The 26,626-nt window shown below is 34.8% G+C and overlaps 7 protein-coding genes and 1 non-coding gene across 9 annotated transcripts; 6 read left to right on the forward strand and 2 right to left on the reverse strand.

Moving 5' to 3' along the window:
- The first annotated feature begins 1,511 nt into the window (after nucleotides 1–1,511).
- On the forward strand, nucleotides 1,512–3,264 carry LOC110226378 (methylsterol monooxygenase 1-2). The gene is made up of 5 exons (XM_021017941.1): nucleotides 1,512–1,951; nucleotides 2,028–2,350; nucleotides 2,574–2,721; nucleotides 2,822–2,854; nucleotides 2,994–3,264. Exons 1-5 carry the CDS (start codon nucleotides 1,616–1,618, stop codon nucleotides 3,051–3,053), a joined length of 900 nt encoding a protein of 299 aa, XP_020873600.1. The 5' UTR covers nucleotides 1,512–1,615; the 3' UTR covers nucleotides 3,054–3,264.
- Nucleotides 3,265–4,313: 1,049 nt separating this feature from the next.
- TRNAK-CUU lies at nucleotides 4,314–4,386 on the forward strand. The gene has a single exon. It is a non-coding gene; the product is annotated as a tRNA-Lys (tRNA).
- A 1,447-nt stretch (nucleotides 4,387–5,833) lies between these two features.
- On the forward strand, nucleotides 5,834–7,868 carry LOC110226382 (methylsterol monooxygenase 1-3). The gene is made up of 5 exons (XM_021017995.1): nucleotides 5,834–6,290; nucleotides 6,617–6,939; nucleotides 7,157–7,304; nucleotides 7,441–7,476; nucleotides 7,589–7,868. Exons 1-5 carry the CDS (start codon nucleotides 5,967–5,969, stop codon nucleotides 7,631–7,633), a joined length of 876 nt encoding a protein of 291 aa, XP_020873654.1. The 5' UTR covers nucleotides 5,834–5,966; the 3' UTR covers nucleotides 7,634–7,868.
- A 668-nt stretch (nucleotides 7,869–8,536) lies between these two features.
- Nucleotides 8,537–10,645, forward strand: LOC9305878 (probable protein S-acyltransferase 13). The gene is made up of 7 exons (XM_021017978.1): nucleotides 8,537–8,826; nucleotides 9,190–9,415; nucleotides 9,509–9,600; nucleotides 9,706–9,835; nucleotides 9,947–10,032; nucleotides 10,153–10,215; nucleotides 10,379–10,645. The coding sequence occupies exons 1-7, from the start codon at nucleotides 8,638–8,640 to the stop codon at nucleotides 10,511–10,513; spliced, it is 921 nt and encodes a 306-aa protein (XP_020873637.1). The 5' UTR covers nucleotides 8,537–8,637; the 3' UTR covers nucleotides 10,514–10,645.
- Nucleotides 10,646–12,180: 1,535 nt separating this feature from the next.
- Nucleotides 12,181–13,676, forward strand: LOC9303826 (methyl-CpG-binding domain-containing protein 1). Its single transcript, XM_002867708.2, has 3 exons — nucleotides 12,181–12,260; nucleotides 12,375–12,454; nucleotides 12,990–13,676. The coding sequence occupies exons 2-3, from the start codon at nucleotides 12,407–12,409 to the stop codon at nucleotides 13,470–13,472; spliced, it is 531 nt and encodes a 176-aa protein (XP_002867754.1). The 5' UTR covers nucleotides 12,181–12,260; nucleotides 12,375–12,406; the 3' UTR covers nucleotides 13,473–13,676.
- A 1,076-nt stretch (nucleotides 13,677–14,752) lies between these two features.
- Nucleotides 14,753–16,833, forward strand: LOC9303827. Its single transcript, XM_021017945.1, has 7 exons — nucleotides 14,753–14,870; nucleotides 15,193–15,649; nucleotides 15,739–15,950; nucleotides 16,043–16,123; nucleotides 16,216–16,291; nucleotides 16,385–16,468; nucleotides 16,556–16,833. Exons 2-7 carry the CDS (start codon nucleotides 15,205–15,207, stop codon nucleotides 16,681–16,683), a joined length of 1,026 nt encoding a protein of 341 aa, XP_020873604.1. The 5' UTR covers nucleotides 14,753–14,870; nucleotides 15,193–15,204; the 3' UTR covers nucleotides 16,684–16,833.
- Nucleotides 16,834–17,306: 473 nt separating this feature from the next.
- On the reverse strand, nucleotides 17,307–18,814 carry LOC9303828 (jacalin-related lectin 45). Its single transcript, XM_002869761.2, has 3 exons — nucleotides 18,413–18,814; nucleotides 17,884–18,327; nucleotides 17,307–17,789 (listed from the first exon to the last, which is right to left on the reverse strand). Exons 1-3 carry the CDS (start codon nucleotides 18,599–18,601, stop codon nucleotides 17,490–17,492), a joined length of 933 nt encoding a protein of 310 aa, XP_002869807.1. The 5' UTR covers nucleotides 18,602–18,814; the 3' UTR covers nucleotides 17,307–17,489.
- Nucleotides 18,815–23,344: 4,530 nt separating this feature from the next.
- LOC9305880 (probable leucine-rich repeat receptor-like protein kinase At5g63930) lies at nucleotides 23,345–26,208 on the reverse strand. 2 transcript variants are annotated; one of them, XM_021017681.1, is made up of 5 exons: nucleotides 25,925–26,206; nucleotides 25,367–25,817; nucleotides 24,954–25,214; nucleotides 23,978–24,868; nucleotides 23,345–23,909 (listed from the first exon to the last, which is right to left on the reverse strand). In XM_021017681.1, the coding sequence occupies exons 2-5, from the start codon at nucleotides 25,794–25,796 to the stop codon at nucleotides 23,428–23,430; spliced, it is 2,064 nt and encodes a 687-aa protein (XP_020873340.1). In that variant the 5' UTR covers nucleotides 25,797–25,817; nucleotides 25,925–26,206; the 3' UTR covers nucleotides 23,345–23,427. The 2 variants fall into 2 exon arrangements, with proteins under 2 accessions (XP_020873340.1, XP_020873339.1); XM_021017680.1 differs by having other exon boundaries at nucleotides 25,367–26,208.
- Between the last annotated feature and the right edge of the window lie 418 nt (nucleotides 26,209–26,626).

Here is a 26,626-nt window from a genome sequence, read left to right on the forward strand (position 1 = left end):
AACAAGGGTTAGTATCAATTCATTTATATTTACGAAAGTGCTGAGTGATGGAAATAATATAAAATTATAAACAAAAACAAGATTCATCAACGTCAAGAAAATAACATAACATGAAAGAGTATTTGTGTGGCTGAGATTGGTCCGAGGTTTGTATTCACTGTTAAAAGAAAGAACGTTTGGGCTTGATTTAAAGTTATTAATGGTGTGGTCAGTACCGTTTTAATATATAATGAGATCTATGGCAAACCAAAAAAAAAATAAAACCCTCTTAGTAATTAAAAAAAAAAAAAATTTGGACTTTTTTTCTTAAAAATTTTTTATGAAACGGACCCTTGACATTTGTCTACCTTACCTCTAGGGGCAGAGACGTCGACTTTCTCTTATGACATACGCACTCATCTTCACGCGTAACGCACTTGTTATCCACCACCAAGATCGTTTGTGACCATTTTTTATGTATAGTTAAAACATATGTATTAACATTTAAATATCATTTATTGTCATGACGAAAAAATAGTAAGACTTTATAATTTCAAAGGTAACGTCACGTTTCGTGAGGTACCATTCTATTACTTAAATACAATTGGCCAACAGCCGCAATTTATTTCAACGTTTTGCTATGTGTATTGTACAATAATTTAATGCTATCTTAAAATTCATAGACATATTCCACAAAAGCTGTGTCTATCCGTGAATTTTCCCTCAAATACTGATTTATCTTAAGGTTTTTGACCAAGTATAAAGTAAAGTTTCTTTCTAAAAGACTTAAAAGAAATTTGTGTAACCATTAAGACAATTAAAGAAAGAAAACCCAATTCAAACAAAGAAAAGGCTATGTGATATGGAGTTGGTGTTTATACCATGTTATGATCCTCAGTCCGAGAAGATGTATGAATTTCGATCCAAAATTTTCAACATCGTGTTATGATCCTCAGTCGGAGAAACTTTAGTTGAGTTTTGGTAACTAAATCCATTCCGAAATTTTCAACGCCATGTTACGATCCTTAGTTCGAGAAGATATATGAATTTTGATCCGCAAATAATTATTATTCTATGTAAATTTTGTTTTGTTTTATTAAGTCATAAAAAAACAAATAACACAAGGATTTAGTTCACATTTATAGAGCTAAAAGTAAAGTTTTGTTAACAATAATTTTATCTAAAAGTTCACATACAAGACATAAACTAAGGGAATAATAATTAAAAAAAAAAAAAAAAACTAAGGGATCAAAGTTGACCCATGAATCTTGACCTATTTTGACACCCATAGATCAAACACACATTTAGATGTAGTCATTTTTATTGAGCTAAAATTAACACCTCACTATTAGTTTAGTGTAGTAGAATAGGCCGCATTTCAAATGGGCTTTTAGTAGGGCCCATTGTTTCCCTTCTTTTTATGTTGTAGTCGAGATCTTGAGACAATGTTAGTGATCTTGGTTTAATCCGGTTCACACACATTTGTTACCAAACGTTAATGCCACGTCAACACTCTGAATATTCGCCAGATCAGTCTATAACAGAAAAAATCCAGCAGCCTCAACGACGACACTCTCTCTTCTCCACTCTCTCGATCTCAATCTCAATCTCGCCGTCGCCGTCGCCGGAAGGAACAATGATCCCTTACGCCACAGTCGAAGAAGCGTCGATTGCGTTATCCCGAAACCTCACAAGGCTGGAGACTCTCTGGTTCGATTACTCCGCCACCAAATCCGATTACAACCTCTACTGCCACAACATTCTCTTCCTCTTCCTCATCTTCTCCTTCGTCCCTCTCCCTCTCGTCTTCATAGAATCATCTCAATCTACCTCAGATTGGTTCAATCGCTACAAAATCCAACCCAAAGCGAAGAACTCATTCTCCGATATGTTCAAATGTTACAAAGCCGTCATGAAGATGTTCCTCCTCGTCGTTGGTCCATTGCAACTCGTTTCTTATCCTTCGATTCAGGTACGTAGTTTCTGGAATTTGGCTAGAGACTGTTCTTAATTTGAAATTGATGCTATGTGGTTGGCAATTGAAACAGATGATTGAGATTCGAAGTGGATTGCCATTACCATCGTGTTTGGAGATTGTAGCTCAGTTAGTGGTTTACTTCTTGGTAGAGGATTATACAAATTACTGGGTTCATAGATTCTTTCATTGTAAATGGGGTTATGAGAAGTTTCATCATATTCATCATGAGTATACAGCTCCTATTGGATATGCTGCTCCTTATGCTCATTGGGCTGAGGTTTTGCTTCTCGGGATTCCGACGTTTCTTGGACCGGCTATTGCTCCTGGTCATATGATTACCTTTTGGTTGTGGATTGCTTTACGACAGATTGAGGCTATCGAAACTCATAGCGGGTAAGGAAGACGTTCTTGTAGACCCTAATTAGCTCTTGGTGGTTGTTTAGAGACTGCTTAGTTAATCTTTGGTGATTAACATTTCTCATTGACTGAGGAAGAAAACATCTTTCTGATGATAAGCATCTCCTCTTGTTCAAAGAAGTATTTGGACAATATGATGATTGCTTGGTGCATGTTTCTCTGGGGATAGATTGACTTGTTTTTTTTAATGCTTTTGAAGGTATGATTTCCCATGGACTCTGACAAAATACATTCCATTTTATGGTGGAGCTGAGTATCATGATTACCATCACTACGTTGGAGGACAAAGCCAGAGTAACTTTGCTTCAGTTTTTACTTACTGCGATTACATCTATGGAACTGATAAAGTGAGTAATGAAACTTCAGTTCCTTTCCTGTTAGTTGTCTACCAATTCTAGATAAAACATTGACAATGTGGTTATAATATAATCTTACTTTCATCATCAGGGTTACCGATTCCAGAAGAAGCTTCTTCAGCAGGTAAATAAATACTCGCAAAACTGAGACTAGCTCATCTCTAGGCATAAGCTATCAATTTGCAAGCTCACATAACAATATATGTGGTCTCTAGTATCATATTGATGATATATTTCTTGATGTTGTATCTTATGAGTTGCAGATGAAGGAGGAGTCCAGGAAGAGCAACAAGCAGGTTAATGACGGAGAGAAATTCGAGTAGTAAACCTAAAACTCCTCGCAAGGTTGAAGTTTCGAGAAGGTAATGAAGCAGAAGCAGACACAGATTACGTACCGTAAGTTTCCAAGCATTCTACTAATCTTGTCAAGACTTACAAATGAGAGGGTAGTTAGTTTTCTCTTTTCCGGTCTTCCCTGTGTCACATGAAAATGCTCCTTATGACATTTTCCGATCTGAAGGTCTTTTTTTTTAATTGGTGTGTGTGAATAAGAGCTTGATTGGTTCTCCCGCTAGCACCCTCCTAGCGGTTGCTAGCGGTCGGTTGGAGTTGTTAGCGGTTGGTACCAATCATAGAAACCGCTCCATACCGCTTTAAACCGCTCGAAATCGCTGAATTTCAAAAGCTCCTTCCCGCAAGCGTTTGCGGTTGCGGGTGGTAGCGATTGGATTTAAAAAAAAAAAAAAAAAAAAAAAAACAAACAAACCTTTACTTATAATTATTATAAAATATATTTATCCTATATGTATCTTTCATCTTTGTATCACGTTCTCATCATAAACCCTAATCAATATTCTAAAATTTTATTTTCTCAATGTCTTCCACCCAAACTGATGAAAATCAAGAACCAAACGTAAGTATCATATATCATTTTATTCATTCATCACCTCATGTGTAACTCTTTGAATATTTTTCTTAGCATCTTTTTTTTCTTTTCATTATGTATTGCTTTGCTTTTTGATTGAATATATGTTTCGATTTATTTTCTCGAATAGAAAATCACTTGCTTTTTGATTGAATTCAACGTTATTTACAGTTTGCCTCATTACTTGATGCAATTTTTAGTGTTAACCCAGTATAAAATACTATCTTTTTACAAAATTTCTTTATTTTTGAATAACTATTTAGTACTTTATTTATGGTTTTAATTATTAAGCATGTTCAATTTTTCTAATATTATCATAATAATATATTAGTATTTTTATTTCTTTTTTTGTAATATTTTTTATTTTTTTGGTCATTTTTTTATTTAACTGCTACCGCAACCGCTGATTTACCAGTCATAAAACTCCCGCAAACGCATCCATTTTCAAACGCTAAACCAGTCGTTCAAAACGCTTGGTAACGCTTGAAACCGCAACCGCCCGCTTCCGCAAACTCCCGCAACCGCAACTGCAACCGCTGCGTTTAAACCAGTCAGACCCTAAATCCTTTTTGTTTATTTAGAGGTTAATGAGTTTTCGCATATTTTAACAAGTTCATTATCTGATACTATAAATTTAGCAGTTGACATTATCAACAAGGCCCGTCTAGCTCAGTTGGTAGAGCGCAAGGCTCTTAACCTTGTGGTCGTGGGTTCGAGCCCCACGGTGGGCGTTTCTTTTCACGTATTTTTGGAGCTCTCTCAGAGAATTTTTTAACTCGCTGCAACGCACCACAATCTTAACAATATCCCGTGTTCAAAAAATCGCTAGGCGCTAGTCGGGCGGTGAGGGTGGGCCTAGCGCCTAGGAAGAAAAATGGGGATTAATCGGGGATTAGTTTTAGGGCTATTTAATGTTTTAAAAACATATTAATCCATTATAATTAAGAAATTTATATAATATTGTTTTTAAAATTGCATTAAACACATGAAAACAAGATTTTAAACTCAAATTTATTATTTTTATACAAATTACGAATATAAGTAGGACGTTTTAAATTTTAGATCCAAAAAAAGGAAGTAAAAAAAAAAAAAGGGCTAGGCGCCGTCTAGGCGGACAAAAAATCGGACCAACGATTTTTCTTACCGATTTAGACAAAATCGCCGCGGTTCTCCTTCGATCAGCGCCTAGACGGCTAGGCGGCCGATTTTTAGAACATGGACTATATCTGATAGTTGCATTGATGGGTGCTGAATTGACTTTAGGAAAAACAAATCTAATCAAAGAAGGCCAAAACAAGCGAAACACACGCATTTACTAAAGCTTACTCACCAAACTTCAAAACAGTTTTAAGTAGCAATCATTTAAGTACTAGTAGTAGGTACATAACTTGTTTAGTTGTTACCAACCACCTTCTGACTTCAAAATTGAAACACTCTCTTCCTTCCAGTTATAACCTAACAACACACATTTTCTTGTTCTCGTCGTCTTAGATTTTACCATGGACACAGAGTGAATAAATATGCTTAGAATTTGAAAATTTTGTGCTAGAATCTAAATCAAATACTATTCAACGCGTGATAATAACTTCAAGCATGGGGTAGTAGCTAGCTGTGTGAGGCTATATTGTAAACTACTTCAATGAGTTTATCTATACACTATACTCTTAAACTAATTAATTCAAGAAAGAGTTTTAATAAGCTAAAATTAAGTTTGTCCACTCATATCTTGTGTGTCAACGAGTTTTTCTTTTCTTGACGTATGTATCACTGTTCGCCAACAAAAGAAAATTATTTCATTTCGTAGATTTTCAGAAAATAATGAAGAAAGGCTATTCAAAATCATTTGCTAAAAATAAAATTACTTCCGATAACAGGTCTATCAAATGAAATTTCCATTAGATATTTTTGAAAATACCATTTTAGAATATCTTCCAACCTAAATAACTAATGGCCTAAAAAATAACAACCTTAGTAAACTTTTAATTTTCATATTATCTAACGAAAATGTGACCCTTCATATGAAATTTAGACGTAAAGAGATAAGATATGTTTTTTTGTGTTCTACTAAAAAGTTAAAAACAGAAAGATTGAGGACCCAATTTTGCGGACTTCTCAAAGGGAAAAATTTACCAAAATTTGGAAAAATCAAAAAAAGAAATGACCGAAAAAATTAAGTCGGTACCATGTTTCGACATTTGTGTATTTTTATATAGTTTTTCAAGCATAGTCATATATACTCATATAACTTCAAAAACAATGCTATAACATAAACCACACATATTAATCCAGACACTCACAAGAGTCTCACGATATGATCCCTTATCCAACCGTTGAAGAGGCGTCCTTGGCGTTAGGCCGAAACCTGACTTGGTTTGAGACGGTTTGGTTCGATTACTCAGCCACCAAATCCAATTTCTATGTATATTGCCACACCATTTTGCTTCTCTTCCTTGTCTTTTCATTAGCTCCTTTCCCTCTCGTGGTTGTGGAATTGACCGGTTGGTTCGATCAGTTTAAGATTCAAAAGAAGGTTAAGTATTCGTTGTCTGATATGTTCCGATGTTATAAACAAGTCATGAAGTTGTTCCTTCTCGTCGTCGGCACATTGCAAATCGTCTCTTATCCTTCCATCCAGGTTATTATTATTCATTTTTATATTTTCGTTTATTCTTTAAAACAAACAACCAAATATTTTATTATATATGTATATTCCCCTATTTTAAGTGTTAGTTTTCCAACATTTTTTGTATGTGTGTGGCTGTTATACAATTTTTTGCTGATTTTTTTTTTGGTTATTCAGAGCAAATTCCCATTTAAAATTGTAAATTGAAACGTTATATTATTGTATACATGTATATTCCCCTTTTTGAGTTTTTTTTTCTTTCTTGCAACACTTTTTGTTAATTTGTGATGTTCTTGAAATATACTAAAAAGGGAGATTATATATGTGTTGATTGACAGATGATTGGGATTCGAAGTGGTTTGCCATTACCATCGTTAACGGAGATAGTAGCACAATTAGTGGTTTACTTCTTGATAGAAGATTACACTAACTACTGGATCCATAGATGGATGCATTGCAAATGGGGGTATGAGAAGATTCATCGAATCCATCACGAGTACACATCTCCGATCGGATATGCGTCGCCGTACGCACATTGGGGCGAGATTTTGATTCTAGGAATTCCGACGTTTCTTGGACCGGCTATTGCTCCTGGCCACATAATGACATTTTGGTTATGGATATCTTTACGCCAAATCGAAGCGATTGAGACTCACAGCGGGTAAAATTAGCGGTTACATTTACATATATACAAAAGAAAGGTTTAGTGTTTTAAGCGAATACCATTCAAAAATTGCTATTACAAATGCGAAACGCGGAAAAAAAAAGCATAAATATTTACATATATATGAAACTAAGACGCTAAAATATCACTATTGAAGCAATGTGGTTTTTATCAAACAAAAAAAGAAAAATGCACTTGTTGATTTTGTTTGCAGATATGATTTTCCATGGAGTCTGACAAAATTTATTCCATTTTACGGTGGAGCTGAGTATCATGACTACCATCACTACGTTGGAGGACAAAGCCAAAGCAACTTTGCTTCAGTTTTCACTTACTGCGATTACATTTATGGAACTGACAAAGTGAGTGTTGATCAAACTTCAATCAAATAAATTCTTGCTCCTTACTCTTTGTCCGTTAGCGTTTAAACTAATTCTCTGGATTATATTAAAACATTGACCAATGTTGTTGTTATATTTTTTTCTGTCATTATATAAGGGCTATCGAATCCATAAGAAGCTTCTTCATCAACAGGTTAATATTTAAAACTTCAGATTATTAGCTTCATATATGATATGTGGCCCTCTCCATAAATTAGTTTGTTTATGAAATGTTTGTTTTTGTGGTTTATCTTATACGTTTGTAGATTAAAGAGGAAGCTGAAGAGAAGGGAGGAACGAAATACGATTAGTAATAAATTCGTACAGGGTTTATATATTTTCAATTCATTGATAAGATTTAAGGGTTGGATTGGAGTAGAAGGCAAATCCTCAGTGACTTTTCTTTTTTCCGCAGCGCCATTCTTCTTTTCTTCTTTCTCTTGACCCTTCATTGATTGATCTCGTTCCCACTGAAACCCCCTACTTCAAGGGGAATCGAAGAAGAGAGAGAGAGTAAAAATGTGGCTGAAAAAAAAAAAAAAAAAAGAGGAATAAATTGTTACTATTATGATATGGATTTACTCTTTTTCTAACCTAATATGTCCGAAAATTTTGACTTTTATTCTCATTGGTTGAAAATGAGATTAGCAAGAGCAAAACAATAATGATCCATATAAGTAGTTCCTGCAATAATGTGACGAAAAATAATTCAAAGAAAAAAAAATTATTTCTTCACTTGAATTATTTAATTTACCATGCGTGTTACTAGTTACCGTATGGGTTAATTTCAATTTTGTAATTCTTAAAAAAATAAAATTCCAATTCTTAAAATTAGCACAATTAATCGTTTCTTTAGCCTGACATGGACAAGATTAGGAGTTTAGGAACTACTCCCTCCGTTTTCGAATAGTTGTCGTTTTAGAGCTTTTTTCTTGTTTTAAATTAGTTGTCGTTTTAAGGTAATAATGTAATTTATTCCAATAACTACCCAAATTACCCTTATTTTATTGAAAACAAATTATTTGTAAATAATTACTTGTCATTTTTATGAGGTTAATATAGTCATTGTATACCTTTTCTTAATTTGTCTAAATACAGTTAAAACGACAACTTTTAAAAAACAGAGGGAGTTAACTTATATAATAATAAATTGTTAAACCAAAAAAAAAAGAAAGGAAAATTATCCATGAAAACAATAAAAATTTCAGCTCGATTTCATCGAAATTTATAAAATTTCTTCTTCAATTCAATTGGGGCTTGCTTCAATTATATTTCTCCGACCAAGAAATTCTGGGTTTTTGAAAGAACCCCGACAATGGCGTGGAACGTGTTCAAGTTCTGCACAGCACTTCGCGCCTTGGGTTCGATCATGATCTTAATTGTTATCGGGATCATCGGATTCACATACTACGCCGTTGTCGTCGTGAATTACGGACCAGCTCTATTGATCGGTGGTGTCGATTCATTACTAGCTCTTCTTGTTTTAGCTCTGTTCCACTTTCTGGTAAACTCAATTCTTTCTTCTAGGTCAATCTTAAATTTTGAATCTTTTTCTGACCCTTTTGAGATCTTTGCGTTTAGTACCCTCTAGATCTCTGCTAATTACGTGATAAGCTGGTTTGGATTATGCCTTAGTTACTTACGAATTGAATATCTTTTAGATACACCAGTTTCAACTTGAATTGAGTCAAAGCTTGTTGCTTTGTTGCACTAGTTTGAAGCTTGACATGGTTGGTGTGTGGATTTACATTTGAAGCTGTTGATTTCTCATGTCTTGTAATAGATTATCAACATTTGAACTCTCAGAAGAAAGAGTAAAAAAAGAAGCAAAGGACTGCTTTTTTCATGACTGTTGTTTTGTGTGCAGCTTATAATGCTATTGTGGAGTTATTTCTCTGTTGTTGTGACGGACCCTGGTGGTGTTCCAACGGGTTGGAGGCCAGAATTAGACGTAGAGAAAAGCGATGGAAACCAAGCTTTGATTGGAGAAGCTAACTCATCACTTTCGGTTGGAGATTCCTCGTCTCATGGTGTAAGATACTGTCGAAAGTGCAATCAATATAAACCGCCTCGGTCTCACCATTGTTCAGTGTGTAAGTCTTTTCATTGAGTGATTCTTTTCTTTGAATCCGGTGGTGTATCTTTTTTTTTTAGTTGTGAAAAAGTTTTCATCTTGGGGTTTTCAGGTGGAAGATGCATATTAAAGATGGACCATCACTGTGTTTGGGTTGTAAATTGTGTTGGGGCAATGAATTACAAGTCTTTTCTCCTATTCTTGGTATGTCTACTTATCATAGCATCGCTGAATGAAGTTGTTTTCTGATATGTTCTGTTCATTAGTGTTGCCATGGTCTTATTGCATTCCCAATATGTCAAAATGCAGTTTTACACATTTCTTGAGACCACGGTGGTTGCAATATCACTATTGCCAGTTTTCCTCGTATTCTTCACCGATGGAGATGGTGATATAACCGTATCACCAGGAAGCCTAGCAGCCAGCTTTGTTGCATTTGGTGAGCTCAAAGATATATATATATCTCAGTTTTCGTTTTCGTTTGCTTGTTTGTTTCAGAACACCTTAAGGTTACCATCTGATTCAAAATCTTCCTTTTCTTGCTTTCCAGTATTGAACATAGCATTTGCGCTAAGTGTCCTAGGCTTCCTAATTATGCACATAATGTTAGTCGCTCGTAACACCACAACTATTGAGGTAAACAACTCTCATCAGTCATCACTTTGGTTTTGCTCTTAACTTCTTGGGGTTTCTCAGGGATCTCCATGACTATAAAGTATAAACTCACTGACCAAACTAATGGTTTATTTATCGCAGGCGTATGAGAAGCATACAGTTAACTGGCCATACAACGTTGGTCGTAAGACAAACTTTGAACAGGTTCTCTCTCCATATTCTTTGTCTGTCTCAAAACTAGTTCTTCAATTGTCGATTCTTGGGTTAAATGAAAGTAGTCTCAGGCTTCTTTAGATGAAACCTTGGACATCACATAAACACAATGAAAGCTTTTAAAAGTTTGGTCTCTATTCCTTTGTTGAATCAGGTTTTTGGAAGCGATAAAATGTACTGGTTCGTGCCATTGTACACCGAAGACGATAAGAAGAAGTTGCCAGCACTTGGAGGGTTAGACTTTACGAGCAGGTCGGAGTCCGAGACAGAGCCACTTCAGTCTCTATGACCTTAAAACTCGAAATTTTGGAAGTGTGTGTGTCTGCTTTGTGTATGTATCAATATATATCTTGTCTTGTGTATTAAAGATTAGTGCCTTTTGTGGAATGTTTCATTTTTGTGAAATGAATTTTCTCAAGCTTCTTTACACAGCCAACAATTTTATTTATAAATTTTTTTTTTTTTTCACATTTGCTTAAATATACCATTTCCTTGTTTTCACTATTGATAATAATAACATGTTATTTATGATAAAAGATATCACGACGACACGTGAATGATGTATTGTAACTATCAAAGATGTCACGTAGCACATACTTTGTGTATGTTTATGGATGGAATAAAAAATAATTACTTTTTTGCCCTTTTTAAATGTTTCTTTATTTATTTTATAATGCAATATTTTACTAAAATAAATTTATTTTCTTCTTTTTTTGGCCAAAGTAAATTTCTATATTGTTATGAGCAGTGTTCAAGAAAGCGCTAGGCGCTAAGCGGGCGGTGATCCAGTGCCTAGCGCCTAGAACGTCTAATCGGGGCCTAGGCGATTTTTTAGGCGGTTTAGACGTTTATAACATAAAATATTATAAATATGATATTATATATAAAAGTTATATAAAATGTCTATATAAAACTAAAAATTATGAAATTATAAACAAAACTAGATAAAAAATTTATTTATATTTATATTAAACAATATATAAATATGTATAACTATATATATAAATAAAACTCTAATTAAAATTGAAAAAAATACATTAAACAAGATCTATGTAACTTTAGGCGGTCAATACGGTTATCTAGGCGTCGCATGAGAGCCTAGCGCCTAGTCGGGGCCTAGGCGACCGCCTAGACCGCTTTTTAGAACACTGGTTATGAGTAACTAAAATACTAAATCACTCTAACTAAATTACTTTGGCCAAATATTACATGAAAACGGAAACGCGAAAGTGAAATGTTTCAAAAATGGGAAATGATTTTTCTCTTAAATTAAGAAATAGAAACGTTTTAGAAACGTATATATACACATAAATATATATATATATATATAAATATGTATGTAGCACTAAACATAAGAATTTAAGAACTATATGTTGTCAAAAAATAAAATTAAGAACTATGTTAAAGAAAAAGTGTTTAAAACAACATAAGTCTAAACCATAAATATTTAATAGTTTAACCAAAACTCTAAAAGGTAAACATGCTTACAAATCTAGTTCGTCGAAAGAAAAATCTTAAAACTGGAATCTTACAAAATTAGTTATATGTATTATAAATTTAATATTTCTAAACTCTTTATTTATTAAGTTTCCAAATTTAGAAAAAAAAAAGATTTTGTCACGTTTCCGAAACGAAAGCGTGAGTTTTCATGGCGTTTTCAAACAAAAGTAACGTATTTCCATAACATTTTTTTCGTGTTTTCAAAAGTTTCCGTTTCCGAAACGTTCCAAAAACAAAAAAAAAACGCACCACATAGAGAGTTTCCATGCCACATAAAAATTAATTAACAATGGAAATTTAATTAATAATGCCATGTTTAGTAGAAAATCCATTACAAATTACACAAAAAGAAGGTCTGCGTGTAACATTCATCCAATCATATCTCGACATCTGTATATACAGTTGGAGAAGATTTTTTATCACATTTCTTCTGCGGGGGCCAAAATTGCATAAAAAGGGTTAAAAGAAAACTTCTCAATTCCAACAAAAACAAAAAAAAGCTCTGAGATTTTTGGAAATCTGAATCGTTGTTCGAGGTATGAACTCAATTCTCCTTGAATTTGCTGTTAGATGTTTGATCAGTAATTGAAAACTCAATTCTGGGTTTCTCTCGTTAGGGCTTGAAATTGAAGGTTTCCTTTTTTTGGCAGTGAATTTGAACAAAGTCATCAGGGGAAGTGAGATGGACGATCAGAGTCAGACCGAGAAATTAGCCAAACCAATCCTTAAGGTTACCTCATTAACCAAAACCACATTCAATTTTTGCGTTTGTGTCTCCTTTTACCACACAGATCTTATCATTTATGTTTTACACATTCAATTCTATCTATTACTTGTGATTTTGGTTTAAGAATCATTAGGGTTTTTACAAGTTCTCTGTCTCGAAAACTTTCTTATTTGATGCAGACATTTTAAAAAGGGTATTACTTTATTTCGTCAAATATGGTTTATCTATCTGTTCTAAGTTTCACTCTTTTGATGGTGTCTCTGTAGATTGAATTTTGTTTCTAACATGCAGGCTATATATAATAGTACTTCTTTGATTTCTATTGTGTGTTCTCTCTTCTATAGAAGCTTAAAGTGTGACACTTTGTGTTTCTCTAGGCAAATTTTCTCGCCTTGCCTATAGATTAAACGAGTTGCGTGATTCTGGAACTGGATTTGTTGTAGTATGGTTTTTATCTGATTCTATTTATCCAAGTATCTTGTGTGTATGTGAGTGACTGTTCTTCTTTTCACCGAGATTCCATATTTGTATTGTGTAGAAAAAAGCCGGTACTCCAGGGAGGTCGATCGATGTCTTTGCTGTACAGTGTGAAAAATGCCTGAAGTGGAGGCAGATTGGTACTCAAGATGAATACGAAGAGATCAGAAGTAGAATACAAGAGGACCCGTATGTGTGCGAGAAGAAAGAAGGTATATCCTGTGAAGATGCTGGAGACTTAAACTATGATTCCTCCAGAACATGGGTCATCGACAAGCCTGGCTTGCCCAAGACACCAAGAGGGTTCAAGAGGAGCTTAATTCTGAGGAAGGACTACTCGAAAATGGATGCGTACTACATAACTCCTACTGGGAAGAAGCTCAAGTCTCGCAATGAAATCGCAGCCTTCATCGATGCCAATCAGGATTACAAGTATGCACTGCTTGGCGACTTCAATTTCACAGTCCCAAAGGTGATGGAAGAGACTGTCCCGAATGGTATAATATCTGACAGGACCCCCAAGACATCCAAGGGAAGTAATTGATTGAGCTACAAAGCGCTTCCGAGTCTCGAAGCTTCTTATGATGTTGAAGTTGTTCTAGGAGTGATCTCTATCTAGGTTCTAGCTGGTCTAGTCTTTTAATGAGGGATTAAGGTTGGACTTCTTTCTTTAGAATGTTATCTAAACCCATCTCTTTGACTCTGATTGGATATTTATGTTCTAATGAAGGATGATCTTTTCTTCTCTTTTTGTTATGTCACAACTACATGAATCCCTCTTGTTATATAGTAATCAACTAAAATACAAAAACGAAAAAACGGGATCCTCAGACTTTTCGCCTATAAATCACTCAGTGTTCTATGGTGTGAGAGAGACTGGTTGGTACCTAAGCATCATAGTCTAGCTTTGTATATTTAAGCAGCATGTGTAGAACATCTTCCACTTCAACATATGGCTATTAATCTACACTCAACACTCAACAGTGAGTAGTGGTCATAACCTCTTCTAGATTGAGAGCATTATGAAAAAAGTCTTAACCAATGATTGCATTTTTGGGATTTTCAAAAGAAAAGTTCATAGTAGCATATACTATATGTATGTTTCCCCGCTTGGGTTTTCTGAGCAGCCCTTGAAGTGAGTCCTTTCTCATGGTTTTGTGTATGTTTCTTTAGTTCCTTTCACCGCCCTTAGTTTAGTTGAATAAGCAGTTTTTTCATGTGGTCTTCCTTGGTCTGTTCTTGTAAGACTAACTTTTTGTGAGGATGCAAAGTTCTAAATTTAGACTCTCTAAGATGAAGATTGTGTGGGTAGAATTTGTGATTCTCATTTGTGGGTCTTTGTTCTTGTTACTCGTCTTATTTCAGGTTTTTCTTCGCTGTTTTTCTTTCATTCGCGGCTACTTGTGAGCTTTGTGATTCCGCATCTGCTGTTTTTTTTCGCGCAATTAGTTGATTGCGAGTGTGACCTTCATTTTCCATGTTTGGTGGTAGCTTTTTTTTCCTAGACTTTGGTAGTTGTTTTAAGGTTCAATAATTATTAATCTTCGATTTAACTCCGTAAAATCGTTAAATCCACCTTCAACGATCAATTAGAACAATAATGTAAAACAGTACGAAATCGCGCGGGAACTCATTTTGAACAACGAGAAAACTAGATTCAACTAATAAAAATATGGATTATAGAAAAAATGGACTAAAAAAACCTGTAGAAATTTTAAATTATGTCATGTTTAGAAGAAAATCCATCAAATTATGACAATGAGCAAAAGAAAAATTACAGAAACGGTGTCTGAGTTAACCCATCAGCCAATCACATCGCGACTTCTGTAAAAACACAGTTCGAGAAGAATCTTAAATTGCAATAAAAAGGCTTAAGAGAAAATTCTCAATTCCAACAAATATCTCTCTGAGATTTTTGGAAAATCAGAATCGTTGTTTCGAGGTATGAACTTCGGATTCGATCATGGAGAATTCTGTTGTTTGATTTTGATTTGTGATTGATTTCAATTTCAAGTTCTTCGTTAGGGTTTGCGTTAGGGCTGTTTGCTTCAGGTCTCTGTTTTTGCTCCATGATTTTTACGTTCCGGAGTTGTTTCTGACTTGATTGTGATCGATTTATGTAATCTCCCAGAATTCTGGGATTGTGATTCTTACTGTTGAATTTGCTTTGTAGTTAGAGAGTTGTTATCTTACTAGAGATTTTGTTGAATTGCAAATTTCAGATTTCTGGAAAAACTATGTGATCTTCTTGTGTTTGATGATAGTTTATCAGGAAGATGCAAGGAGGTGGTAGAGATCCTTTTGGTGGTGGTTTTGGTGGTCCTTTTGGTGGTTTTGGAGGCGGCCCTTTTGGTGGTTTTGGAGGCGGTTCCTTTGGTGGTTTTGGTGGCCCTAATGGTCCTCCAAATCTCATGGATAATTTTTTCGGAGGAAGAGATCCGTTTGATGATCCTTTTTTCACTCAGCCTTTTGGTGGTGGCATGTTTCAGTCCAACTTCTTTGGTCCTAGCATGAATCCTTTTGCAGAAATGCGTCGTCTTCCGCCGGGTTTTATTGAGAATAATCAGCCACCAGGACCGAGTAGATCACGTGGACCGGTTATTGAAGAGATTGAATCAGATGATGAGAAAGAAGGAGAAGGAGATAAAGAGAAGAAAGGAAGGCTAGGGAAACATGGCAGGTCAAGCAGTGAGGCTGAAAATGAAGATGCTAGAGTGGAAGGTGATATTTTGTTTCGTTTCTACCTTAGTTATTTAACGGAAGGAAATCGTTTGTTTCTTTGGAACTGATTGTGTTTTATGTAAATGCAGAGAGAAGGAACCGGCAAATGCAAAACATGAATGTAAATGCAGAGAGAAGGAACCCACAAATGCAGAACATGAATGTGAATGCCATGGTGAACAATGGACAGTGGCAACCTCAAACAGGTAGTTATAGTTTTCAGAGCTCGACTGTTACATACGGGGGTCAGAACGGCAACTACTATACTTCATCGAAAACCAGAAGGACAGGAAGTGATGGGGTGAGTTATATTGGTAATGTATTTGTGTGTGTGTGTGTGTGTAAGGATGTTAGCTTATGCTTACTACTAAAACTGGTCTTACTGTGGAACAGTTAACTCTTGAAGAAAGCAGAGAAGCCAACACTGCAACGCGGGAGGCAGCGCATAGGATTTCAAGGGGCCTTCATAACAAGGTAGTTTATACATACAACCTTAACCTTGAGGATAATAAATCTTTTATCTTCTGTTGTTGGATTAACTATAAGTTATGTTCTTATACTTGCAGGGCCACACGGTTGCACGTAAACTTAACTCAGATGGCCGTGTTGATACAACACAGACCTTGCACAATTTAAATGAAGGTAAGTAATACTTTTCTCGTTAAGCTGCAGAAAGATTCAATTGTGGATGAGAGATCCTTATATACCGTTTGCTTTCAATGCAAAATTCTGCAGATGAATTGGCTAATTTTGAACAGTCTTGGAGTGGAAATGCTAGAAGGCAAATGCAGTTACCCGGTCGGTCTGGTTCATTTGGAAGTAAGTAGTCAAATTACGCCGTCAAATCTCCCGTGTTGTACGTTTCTCTGTGAACAAAAAGAAATCATGTCTTTGATATTCTTACAGGTGGTCTTGTAAACAGAGAGCAACCAATGTTACTTCCCTCGACTGATCCAAGTCCTTCTCATGCACGAGCAGAATCATCCAGAAGACCGAAAGCTGCAATGAATGTTAGAGGACCTGGTAGAAACTAATCTCTGACGACATGTATGGTTTCTAAAATCTTTAGTGAATGTAACCAAAGACTAATTACTTTACTTAGGTTGCATCATTATTGTAACTGTATGATGAATTTGAGGATTTTAAATACTGCTCTTTAATGATAAATATATCTTTGCTATATTTATCAGTTCTTTAGTTGCTTATAATCTAAAAGGGTTATCTTTAAGTTTTGCAAAATTCTTAGATATAGTTAGTTGTGTACTTAATCGACATAAATTTTATGGCTGATTTTTTTAAAAATATACTACAAACTTTTTGAAAATCATACATAAAATAGATACAACGTTTAACATGGATACTTGATGAGTAAAGTTAGGCTTGTGATTTGTGAATTGCTTTTTCATTTGGAGTTAGTGAAGAAACTGATAAAGTTGTAGGTGGCTGATGATCTTTATTTTCAACTGAACGAAAAAAGTTTTCAACTTACTATATTTGTTAAACTCTTTCCTACTGTTAATTTTGTATCTTCTAAAGATTTTCAACTTTTTTAATGCAAGATTCTATAATTGTTGATGGTCCTTCAACATTGAAAACTAAACATATACCATAAAATACTAAATAGAAGGAAAAGTAAAAGAAACATTGATTCGATCATCTCACAATCGAATAAATTGAAGAGATACCACTTTATTAAGGCATTTATAGTTAAAGAGAGTGTAAACAACAACTACGAAGACAACATAAGATCAACTTATGAGATAATAGTAATAGGAGAGTGAGAACTACAAGCATAGATAGCTTTTCTCTTAATTATTCTACTAAGAAAAGATAATAAAGCTTAAGCGTTATTAATTGGCGAAACATAAACACCAATTTGTGCAAGAGAAAATCTAGATGACTTGCCATGGAACCCAACAATCTTGTGACCAGTCTCCCCCAACACGAACGATGTGCCCACATACTCATAACCTTCTGTTTCGGCTCCTAACACTTGATATGTATCTTTGTTTGTCTTGAACTTAAGCATCGTTATACCGTCGCAAAAGCGACCATGCAAATTAACGGATTGTCCAACTGGAAACTTTTGACCATAGTGTCCATGAACAGATGTGATGTATTCATCTTCAGAAAGCACGAACTACAATATGATAAAACATAAACAAAATAAAATTACATATATGTAACTTTAGTTATTGGGTAATAATAAATTTGAGGAGAGAGTGCAAATATACCTTTTCTTTTACCAACGGAAGCTGTGAAGTATGCCCACGAGCGTCTCCCAATACAATCTCCGTTCCATTGACGTACTTAAACTTGACCATTCCCACAGATTCTTCGCTGCGTCTGATTGTTATCTTACGAACATTGTCATGGACACCGTCATCCCACACGTCCCCAAAGTTCCCACCTTTTGCTTCTAGCTTTTTGACCGGAGGAGTTAGCACCACCGCAAAATGTGCTCCGAGAGCATTGAGACGGTCAAGGGAAGACCTTCCTCGGAAGCCGACAAGCTTATCAAACCCTTTTGCTTTGAGGACAAATTTGGTACCAACCTCTTTCCCAAATACCTCACGGTCTCTCTCCACTGATGTTATGAACGTTAACGACGAGATGAAATAATCTTGATGGAAAGTTCCCTCCACCGATTTTATATATTCATCATGGTCAAGAACAAACTGCAAAATAGAACCGGATTCATTAAACAAAGCGAACAAAAAGATAAGAGAAAATGGATGCAAGAAATGATCAAGATATATATACCTCTTTACGTTCTTGTGATGATTTTTTGCCGTGAGAAAGAGTTATCGTTTGGTCTCCCTTACCATACTCGAATTCAACAGAGCTTACACGGTCACCATCTACTCCAACACACACTTTCCTCACACTGTCGTAAACACCATCATCAAATTCTTCTCCAATACCACCGTAAATTCCCACTTTCTTTGCCATTGTTTTCCTACAAGATTCAAATATGTTATTATTATTAAAAGGCAAAATCAAGAACAATATATATATAGAGATGAGAGGAGAGACTTAATATAACATATATATGAAAGGCGAAATTAAAAGAAGAGAGATTGATTTGGGACCTCTTTATCTCAGCCTCTGACTCTAGGGAAGAAGTTATGAAAGTGATGAGAATGAGTCTCTGGTGGGTGTATGTATATATATTGAAGCTATTTGGTACAATAATACTATTATTTTACAATTATGTAATATATTTTTAATATTGGTAAAAGAGTTATGAGATTAGACATCTTTCCATTTATAACTTCTAAGGAAGTAGTTGTAGAACTTTTTTTTACTTTTGATTTCTCAAAAAAGTGGTTAACACTAGTTTTTATATTTTTCTGTTTACATGTTACAAATGATTTTTAAAACATCTATTTAAGAGTATAAATGAGTACCAACATTCATATGTAATATAGCCAAGTCACCAAAGAGCTATTTGTTCATCTTGTATTGTTTGTTTTTAAGATTGTGGAAAAGTAAAAACTGATTAAATATATCTTTGCTATATTTATCAGTTCTTTAGTTGCTTATAATCTAAAAGGGTTATCTTTAAGTCTTGCAAAATTCATAGATATAGTTATGATTGTGTACTTGATCGACATAAATTTTATGGCTGATTTTTAAAAAAATATTCTACAAACTTTTTGAAACTCATACATTAAATAGATACAACATTTAACATGGATACTTGATGAATAAAGTTAGGCTTGTGAATTGTGAATTGCTTTTTCCATTGGAGTTAGTGAAGAAACTGATAAAGTTGTAGGTGGCTGATGATCTTATTTTCAACTGAATGAAAAAAGTTTTCAACTTACTATATTTGTTTAACTCTTCCATCTGTTAATTTTGTATCTTCTCACGATTTTCAATATTTTAATGCGAGATTCCATAATTGTTGATGGTCCAACAGCTTTGAAAACTAAACATTTTCCACAAAATACTAAATAGAAGGAAAAAGTAAAAGAAACATTGGTGCGAATGCGATCATCTCAAAATCGAATAAATTGAAGAAATACCACTTTATAAAGGCATTTGTAGTTAAAGAGAGTATAAACAACAACTACGAAGGCAACATAAGATCAACTTATGAGATAATAGTAATAGGAGAGTACGTGAGTAAAAGCATAGACAGCTTTTCTCTTTATTATTCTTCTACTTAGAAAAGATAGTAAGCTTAAGCGTTATTGATTGGCGAAACATAAACACCAATTTGCACGAGACCACCATATAAAGAATTGCCATGGAACCCAACAATCTTGTGATCAGTCTCCCCCAACACGAACGATGTGCCCACATACTCATAACCTTCTGTCTCGGCTCCTAACACTTGATATGTAGCCTTGTTTGTCTTGAACTTAAGCATCTATTAGGATATATTCTATATCTCTAGTCTTATACAGTATGTATATTCTCTTGTTTAGATTTTACCATATCTACGAGATTTCCTATTGTACTAGGTTTAGGGTTAATCTCATCTTGTATAAATACTATGGCCTTAGAGCCTAATAACACAAGTCGACATTCAGCAATTCATAACTTGTCATGGTATCAGAGCATTGATCCAATTCATCTTTGATTCCTTGATTACTTGATCGACTTCTTCTTCTTTTTCTTCAATCTCTATTTGACCTTGAAGCAAGATTTTTCTTCTACTCCAACACACACTTTCCTCACACTGTCGTAAACACCATCATCAAATTCTTCTCCAAAACCACCGTAAATTTCCACTTTCTTTGCCATTGTTTTCCTAAAAAGATTCAAATATGTTATTATTATATAAAGGCAAAAATCAAGAACAATCTATAGATATGAGAGGAGAGACTTAATAAAACATATATATGAAAGGCGAAATTAAAAGAAAAGAGACTGATTTGTGACCTCTTTATCTCAGCCTCTGGCTCTAGGGAAGAAATTATGAAAGTAATGAGAATGAGTCTCTGGTGGGTGTATGTCTATGTATATATATAGAAGCTATTTGGTACGGACACCTCTTGAAATGTTACGTAGTGCTACAATAATACTATTATTTTACAATTATGTAATTTATTTTTAATATTTGTAAAAGAGTTCTGAGGTTAGACATCTTTCCATTTTTAAAAAGTGGTTAACACTAGTTTTATAATTTTCGTTAGAGAGATATTCCTAGGAAATACTCATGAGTTTATATTTTTCTGTTTACATATGTTACAAATCATTTTAAAAACATCTATTTAAGAGTATGAATGACAGAATGAGTACCAATTAACATTCATATGTAATTGTCTAGATGTCGTCCATCATGCATATTATTGGCATCAAATGTTAATGATAGCATGGTGCTAAGAATATTAAAATTTAATCGAAACCTTTTGGACTATATATCTTTTGCAAACTTTTTAATTCATAATAATCAATATATAAATATTGATGTGCAACATTTTAACGGATTCCACATTAATTTTTTAAAGAAAATAAAACAGAAAATAATATTTTGAGACTGTTTTCCTTGAGTCAAGGGATAATCGAAGTATAATATACATTAGATGAATTACAAATAATATATATGCGGGATCAAATAATATACATGAAACTATATGATTTAGAGATAGGTAGAACGATCATATATCTTGTTATGATGTTTCTAGGTTAGCACGTCTTGATACGATTACACTTCAATTATATTTGGCAAAGTGAAGAAACGACGAAGCCATCCACTTGTCAAAATTCATTTTTTGTGATTGTGAAAAATGAGAATTGAAAATATGTAGCATACAAAATGTTTGCGTCTACTGTCACTTTTCTTTCTTCGAATAACCTGTTTTTGGCAACTCGAGATTGATTCTCGGTGGAGTCATGACGTACGTTTTCGTAAAGTACAAAATATTGTTTCTTCTTGTTTTTCTTTTTAGTATTTATAGAAATTAAACTTTACAGAACCAGAAGGACCAACACCAATGAATGTACAAATTTTAACAATTTTCTTCCAACCCGTGAGAAAAATGAAAAGAACGCAAGAATAGATAATGTGAATGCAATAAAACTAATTAGAATAAATTTTTTGTTAGATACAAATTAGAATAATTGAAAAAAAGAAAAAAAAAAATGATTGTGAGTATCATCCAATTGTTGTATCTATTTAAAAATTTAAATAGATGATCCGTGTAAAACCATAGGTCTGTCTGTAGCTAGATATATAGTGGATCACATATTTTACAAGTCGGATATATTTATTCCTCGTACGTTGCAAAGTCAAATTATGCATGGACAAATTATAAGTGACTCATGACTTTTTGGACTCTCATTTTCTCTCTCGTCTCAAAAGTTAAATTGAAGACAACTATTTGGTTGTTATATTGAAAGGTTTATGTAATTATGTTCACACAATTAATTTTGATCGACTTCGTACATAATTTTTTTGCAGTTACACTTTCCGTAATGTCTATCTTATAAAGAATAAAAACATTTTACAAATTGGAAATGAGAACTGAAAAGTGATGATGACACACTAACCTACCTCTCACTCTCAGGCTTTAACGTCGTGTCCAGGCAAATTCGACTCACGATGTCAAGCTTAGTCAAATATATGTGTTCCACTGGCAAACTAATCTTTTTAGAATTATTTGTTTTTGGCAACTCGAACTCGACTTTCATGTGAGTGACTTAAACGACTTTAAGTCATATCACTACCTACTTGTACGCATTCTTTTTTTGGTTATCAGATGTAATTGTTCTCATTCTATATTGTAGTACTTCTTAAAAAGAAATTCAGAAGTTTTTGTGTTATGTTAAAACATTGCGTAGAAATATATATATACCTACTTTGATACAATTTGATATTTTGTTTATCATTATATTTTGCGTAGAAATATATATTATAATGAGATATTATGGAATCTTCGAACTGTTAAAATATCTTTAAAATTTCAATTTCTTCTAATGGGAGATTCCTCTAACGCTCTTAGTGGTTCTTCTCTACAAGTCGGCTTCGTAGTGTTGGAACGGAGCATCAAGAACCTGACAGAGAAATAAGCTAAGATCAATTCATAAACCGGATAACAACTTCATGTTCTCTTCACATACCTATTTTCTCTAAGAAGCTTGAAGCATTGCTCCAAGTCTGCTATACTAAGTTGCTCAGCTGATTCCTTAGGCTCCTCAATAAAAGCAAACCACGGCACATTGTGCTTACTGATGAAATCACGGCAATGAGGAAACTCAAAGATATAACTCCTTCCCTATAATCGAACAATGAGGAAACTTATACATAGGATAAGCTTCAAAATTTCACATCACAGAGCTTTAACCACAAAGACCAACAAACAAAACAATTAAACAAACCTGCTCATTGGTCAGATTGAGCAAAGGAACTTGATTTGATCTTTCTTTGCTACATTGATGACCTGAAATTGAAGAAATACTAAACAGTGAAATTGCATTATCACTGTACAACTATCATCATAAAGAAATCTATAGGCAACAACACAATGTCTCTTATTCAATAATCACTCTGAGTAAATTAGTCATGAATATGATTAAAGATACATACTTTTGATGTTCTGGGTCTGCACTTTAAGCTCTGACTCTGATTTCAATTTTTGTGTTAATATCTTATTTATTTACCTAAATTTAGGTTTTAATTCTCAGCTACAAATCTAAATAAAATATAAACCGGACCGGTTCTTGCCGGAGAAAAACAAAACAAAGAAAACCAATTGGTGTGATACTGCTTAACCGGAGAATCATACTTGCACAATGTTGAAACAGAGTTACTAATCAAAACAGACTCATTCACTCTTCATACAGTTTATATCCTCAAGCAATGTCTCTATATTAGGCCTATTGTTTGGAATCTCCTGTGTACAGCTTATCCCGATCCTCGCCATTGCAATCGCCTCTGGTTTATCGAACTCTTCACGAAGATATTCATCGATGAACCCGCTATGTTCTCCATTCTCAGCTGCAATTCTCAGTGAGCTAGTAAGCATGAGCTTGCCAGAGAGTATCTGGAGAATGATGACTCCAAAGGCAAAAATGTCGGTTTTCTCGGTGAATTTTCCGGTTGTGACATATTCTGGAGCTAAATATCCCATTGCTGCACTTGTTTTGAGTGCTGAGAAGACCATATCGTCTGCTAGAAGGTTGTGAAGACCCGAATCAGCGATCAAAGGGTTGAATTGCTCATCGAGTAGGATTTTCTCGACAGAGATGTTTCGATGAACTATTGTAGGCTTCTTCTGTTGATCACTTCCATGTAAGTAAGCAATACCTGCAAGAAGTTTGTGTGTTAGATACATTTTGTTGCAACTCGAAGAAGTGATTTCTTAAAGACTTAACCTTTTGCAATCCCTTTGATGATGGAGATTCTTGCGGGCCAATCAAGAACCTGATTCGTTTCATGTTCTTGTATATCAAGAAAATTCGAGAGCTTTCCTTTTGAAGCAAAATCATAGATGAGGAAACACTCTCCTCTGCCTCTAGAACAGCAGAATCCGCGTAGCTTCATTAAGTTTTCATGTGACAGCGAAGATAAAAGCTTTAAACCGTTCATGAATTCGACTTCTTCGTTCTTGCAACTGCTTATGTTGATGCTTCTGATAGCTACCGGAGAACCATCTCTAAGGACTCCTTTGAACACCGAGGTGAAGCTGTTTCGGCTTAGTAAGTTAGCTTCTGAGAAGCATTGCGTTGCTGATTCAATGTCTTCTAAGTTAAACCTGAAGCTACTATTAACAACAAAGAGATGAGGCTCTTGTGAGAACTCAGCTCCGTTTCTGCTATCGCCGAGCGGATCCCATTCTTTAGTGTAGGCAAGACTCACGAGAGGCGATGCGCGGAAATCTTTTTGTAGATCTGTGCTCAGTCTTCCCTCGGAAAACTCAGGTGTGTTACTAATCTTTTGCTTCCGTCTTCTGTAGCGAAAGAAGGTCAATATGCCGGCACCAAGCAGTGTTATAGTCACGGTAATCACGCTTGAAATCAACGCAACTTGTGGGAGTTTCGATGAGGATTTCTTGCATTGTGTTTTGTTGCAATGCTTTTGGAGATATACAGACTCGGAAATGTTGTGAAGAGCTGATTTATCAGTGTCTATTTCACCAGGAGGCTGCTTGAATTGTTCGATGTTCGCATTATCGAAAGCAGAACAAGCTCTCAAAGAAGGAAAATCCATACCACATAACCCGGTATTGTTCTCAAACTGGAAGCTCCCATTCAACTTCTTGAGACCTTTCAAGAAACATATCGAAGAAAAAGCAGAGTCAAGAAACAGAGAGATAAGCTTTAAAAAGACATTTTAGGAATCGAAACTCACCAGAAGGTACAAAGCCAGAGAGAGTATTGTTGCGCAAGTCAAGAGTTTCCAACTGAGGAATGTTGGCTAGGGTTTTTGGGATTAAACCTAACAGATTGTTGAAGCTCAAATCAATTCTGCTTAACATACTTAAGTTTCCTAAACTCCAAGGAACCTCTCCGGTTAGTTGGTTGTGTTGCAGAGACAACACATTTAGTTTCTTCAAAGTACCAATGTTCTTTGGTATCTTCCCTGTTAAACTGTTGCAACAAAGATCCATAACTGCAACAAAAGACAACACAAAACATTCAAATGAAAGATCTGTGAAGTGTGGTTTAAGGAAATTCAACTATGTTTCAAGCTCCAAGTAAATCCCGGTTAATCTAAACCGGTTTGGAATCTACCGGTATATCAAAACATTGTAAGATGCTAACCTTGCAAGCCATCCATGGAGCCGATATCTGCCGGAATCTCGCCGGAGAAGTTATTAACATTGAGATAAAGATCTGATAATTCAGTAAGATTTGTGATCTCTTGAGGTATCTCTCCAGAGAGACTATTATAATGTAAGTAAAGACCTGACAAACATTTGAGCTCTGCAACCGCCGGAGACAGTTTTCCGGCTAAACGTTTCCCTTGTAACGATATGTTTGCAACTTTTAGATGCTGGTTACAGGCAATTCCTTCGAAAGATCCGTCGCATGGATCTCCGTTAAACGTCCATGATCGGAGAAGCTTGTTTTCAGGGTCAAGCGATGATTTGAGCTCCATTAAAGCTTTTAGCTCTGCATTGCCTCGAACATTGGACGGAGTTGAAAAAAAGATTGAGAGAAGGATAAGTAACGTGGCACTTAAGGAAACCATTCTTGAATTGGTCTTGTCTCTCTGTATAGAAATTACTGATCTTTAGCTCATTTATCTCTATAAAGCAGAGTACTCTGTTTTAAAGAGCAGAGTAATAAAGGTAATGAAGTTTATAGAGCAGAGAGTACTCTGTTTTGTTCAGGATTTGGAGCTATCTCTTTGTTAGACGAAGAGAAGATAGAAACTTTTGGGAAAGGGACCTAACTTGAGAATCTAAGCCGGAGATTTTGTGTCTTTTACTCGGATTTGGAAAACTCTAATCTTCCACTCTCGTGAATGAAAAAAGTTATTCTTTGAGAATTTTGTCTTGTTTTGGAGAGAAGAGGAAGAGGAAGAAGCAGAGCCTTAGCTGGTGAAAAGTGGGAAGACAACACAAACGCATTGAATACACTGTCTGTGTGAGACAGAGACGTGTACTGCTTTTGAAAAGGAAAGCCAAATCTTGATGACTTTTTTGGTCATTTTTAACAGTTAATGTTCACATTTGTGTTGGAATTATTAGGGATAATATTATCCCACATTGGAAAGGACAAGGGATCTTGATTAGTATATAAGATATATGGGCCTCTCCACTCATTGCCAATTGGTTTTGAGTTGGAAGCCCATATTCTAATATGGTATCAGAGCCCGATCCGTACATGTCCGAATTAGGTGTTTGTTTATTTATGTCTATTGCTAAAGATCTTGGTTTATATCACTTTCTTTGCATCGGTATATGATTTAGACACATTTTTGGTATATTTCTGTATCACAAATTTCGATTCAAAACAAAAATATGCTTTTTGGATAACCTGCCCTAAGGATACATCTTTAAAACTATGAGATAGAAT

Source organism: Arabidopsis lyrata, assembly GCF_000004255.2.
Source record: "Arabidopsis lyrata subsp. lyrata unplaced genomic scaffold ARALYscaffold_7, whole genome shotgun sequence".
Lineage (NCBI taxonomy): Eukaryota > Viridiplantae > Streptophyta > Magnoliopsida > Brassicales > Brassicaceae > Arabidopsis > Arabidopsis lyrata.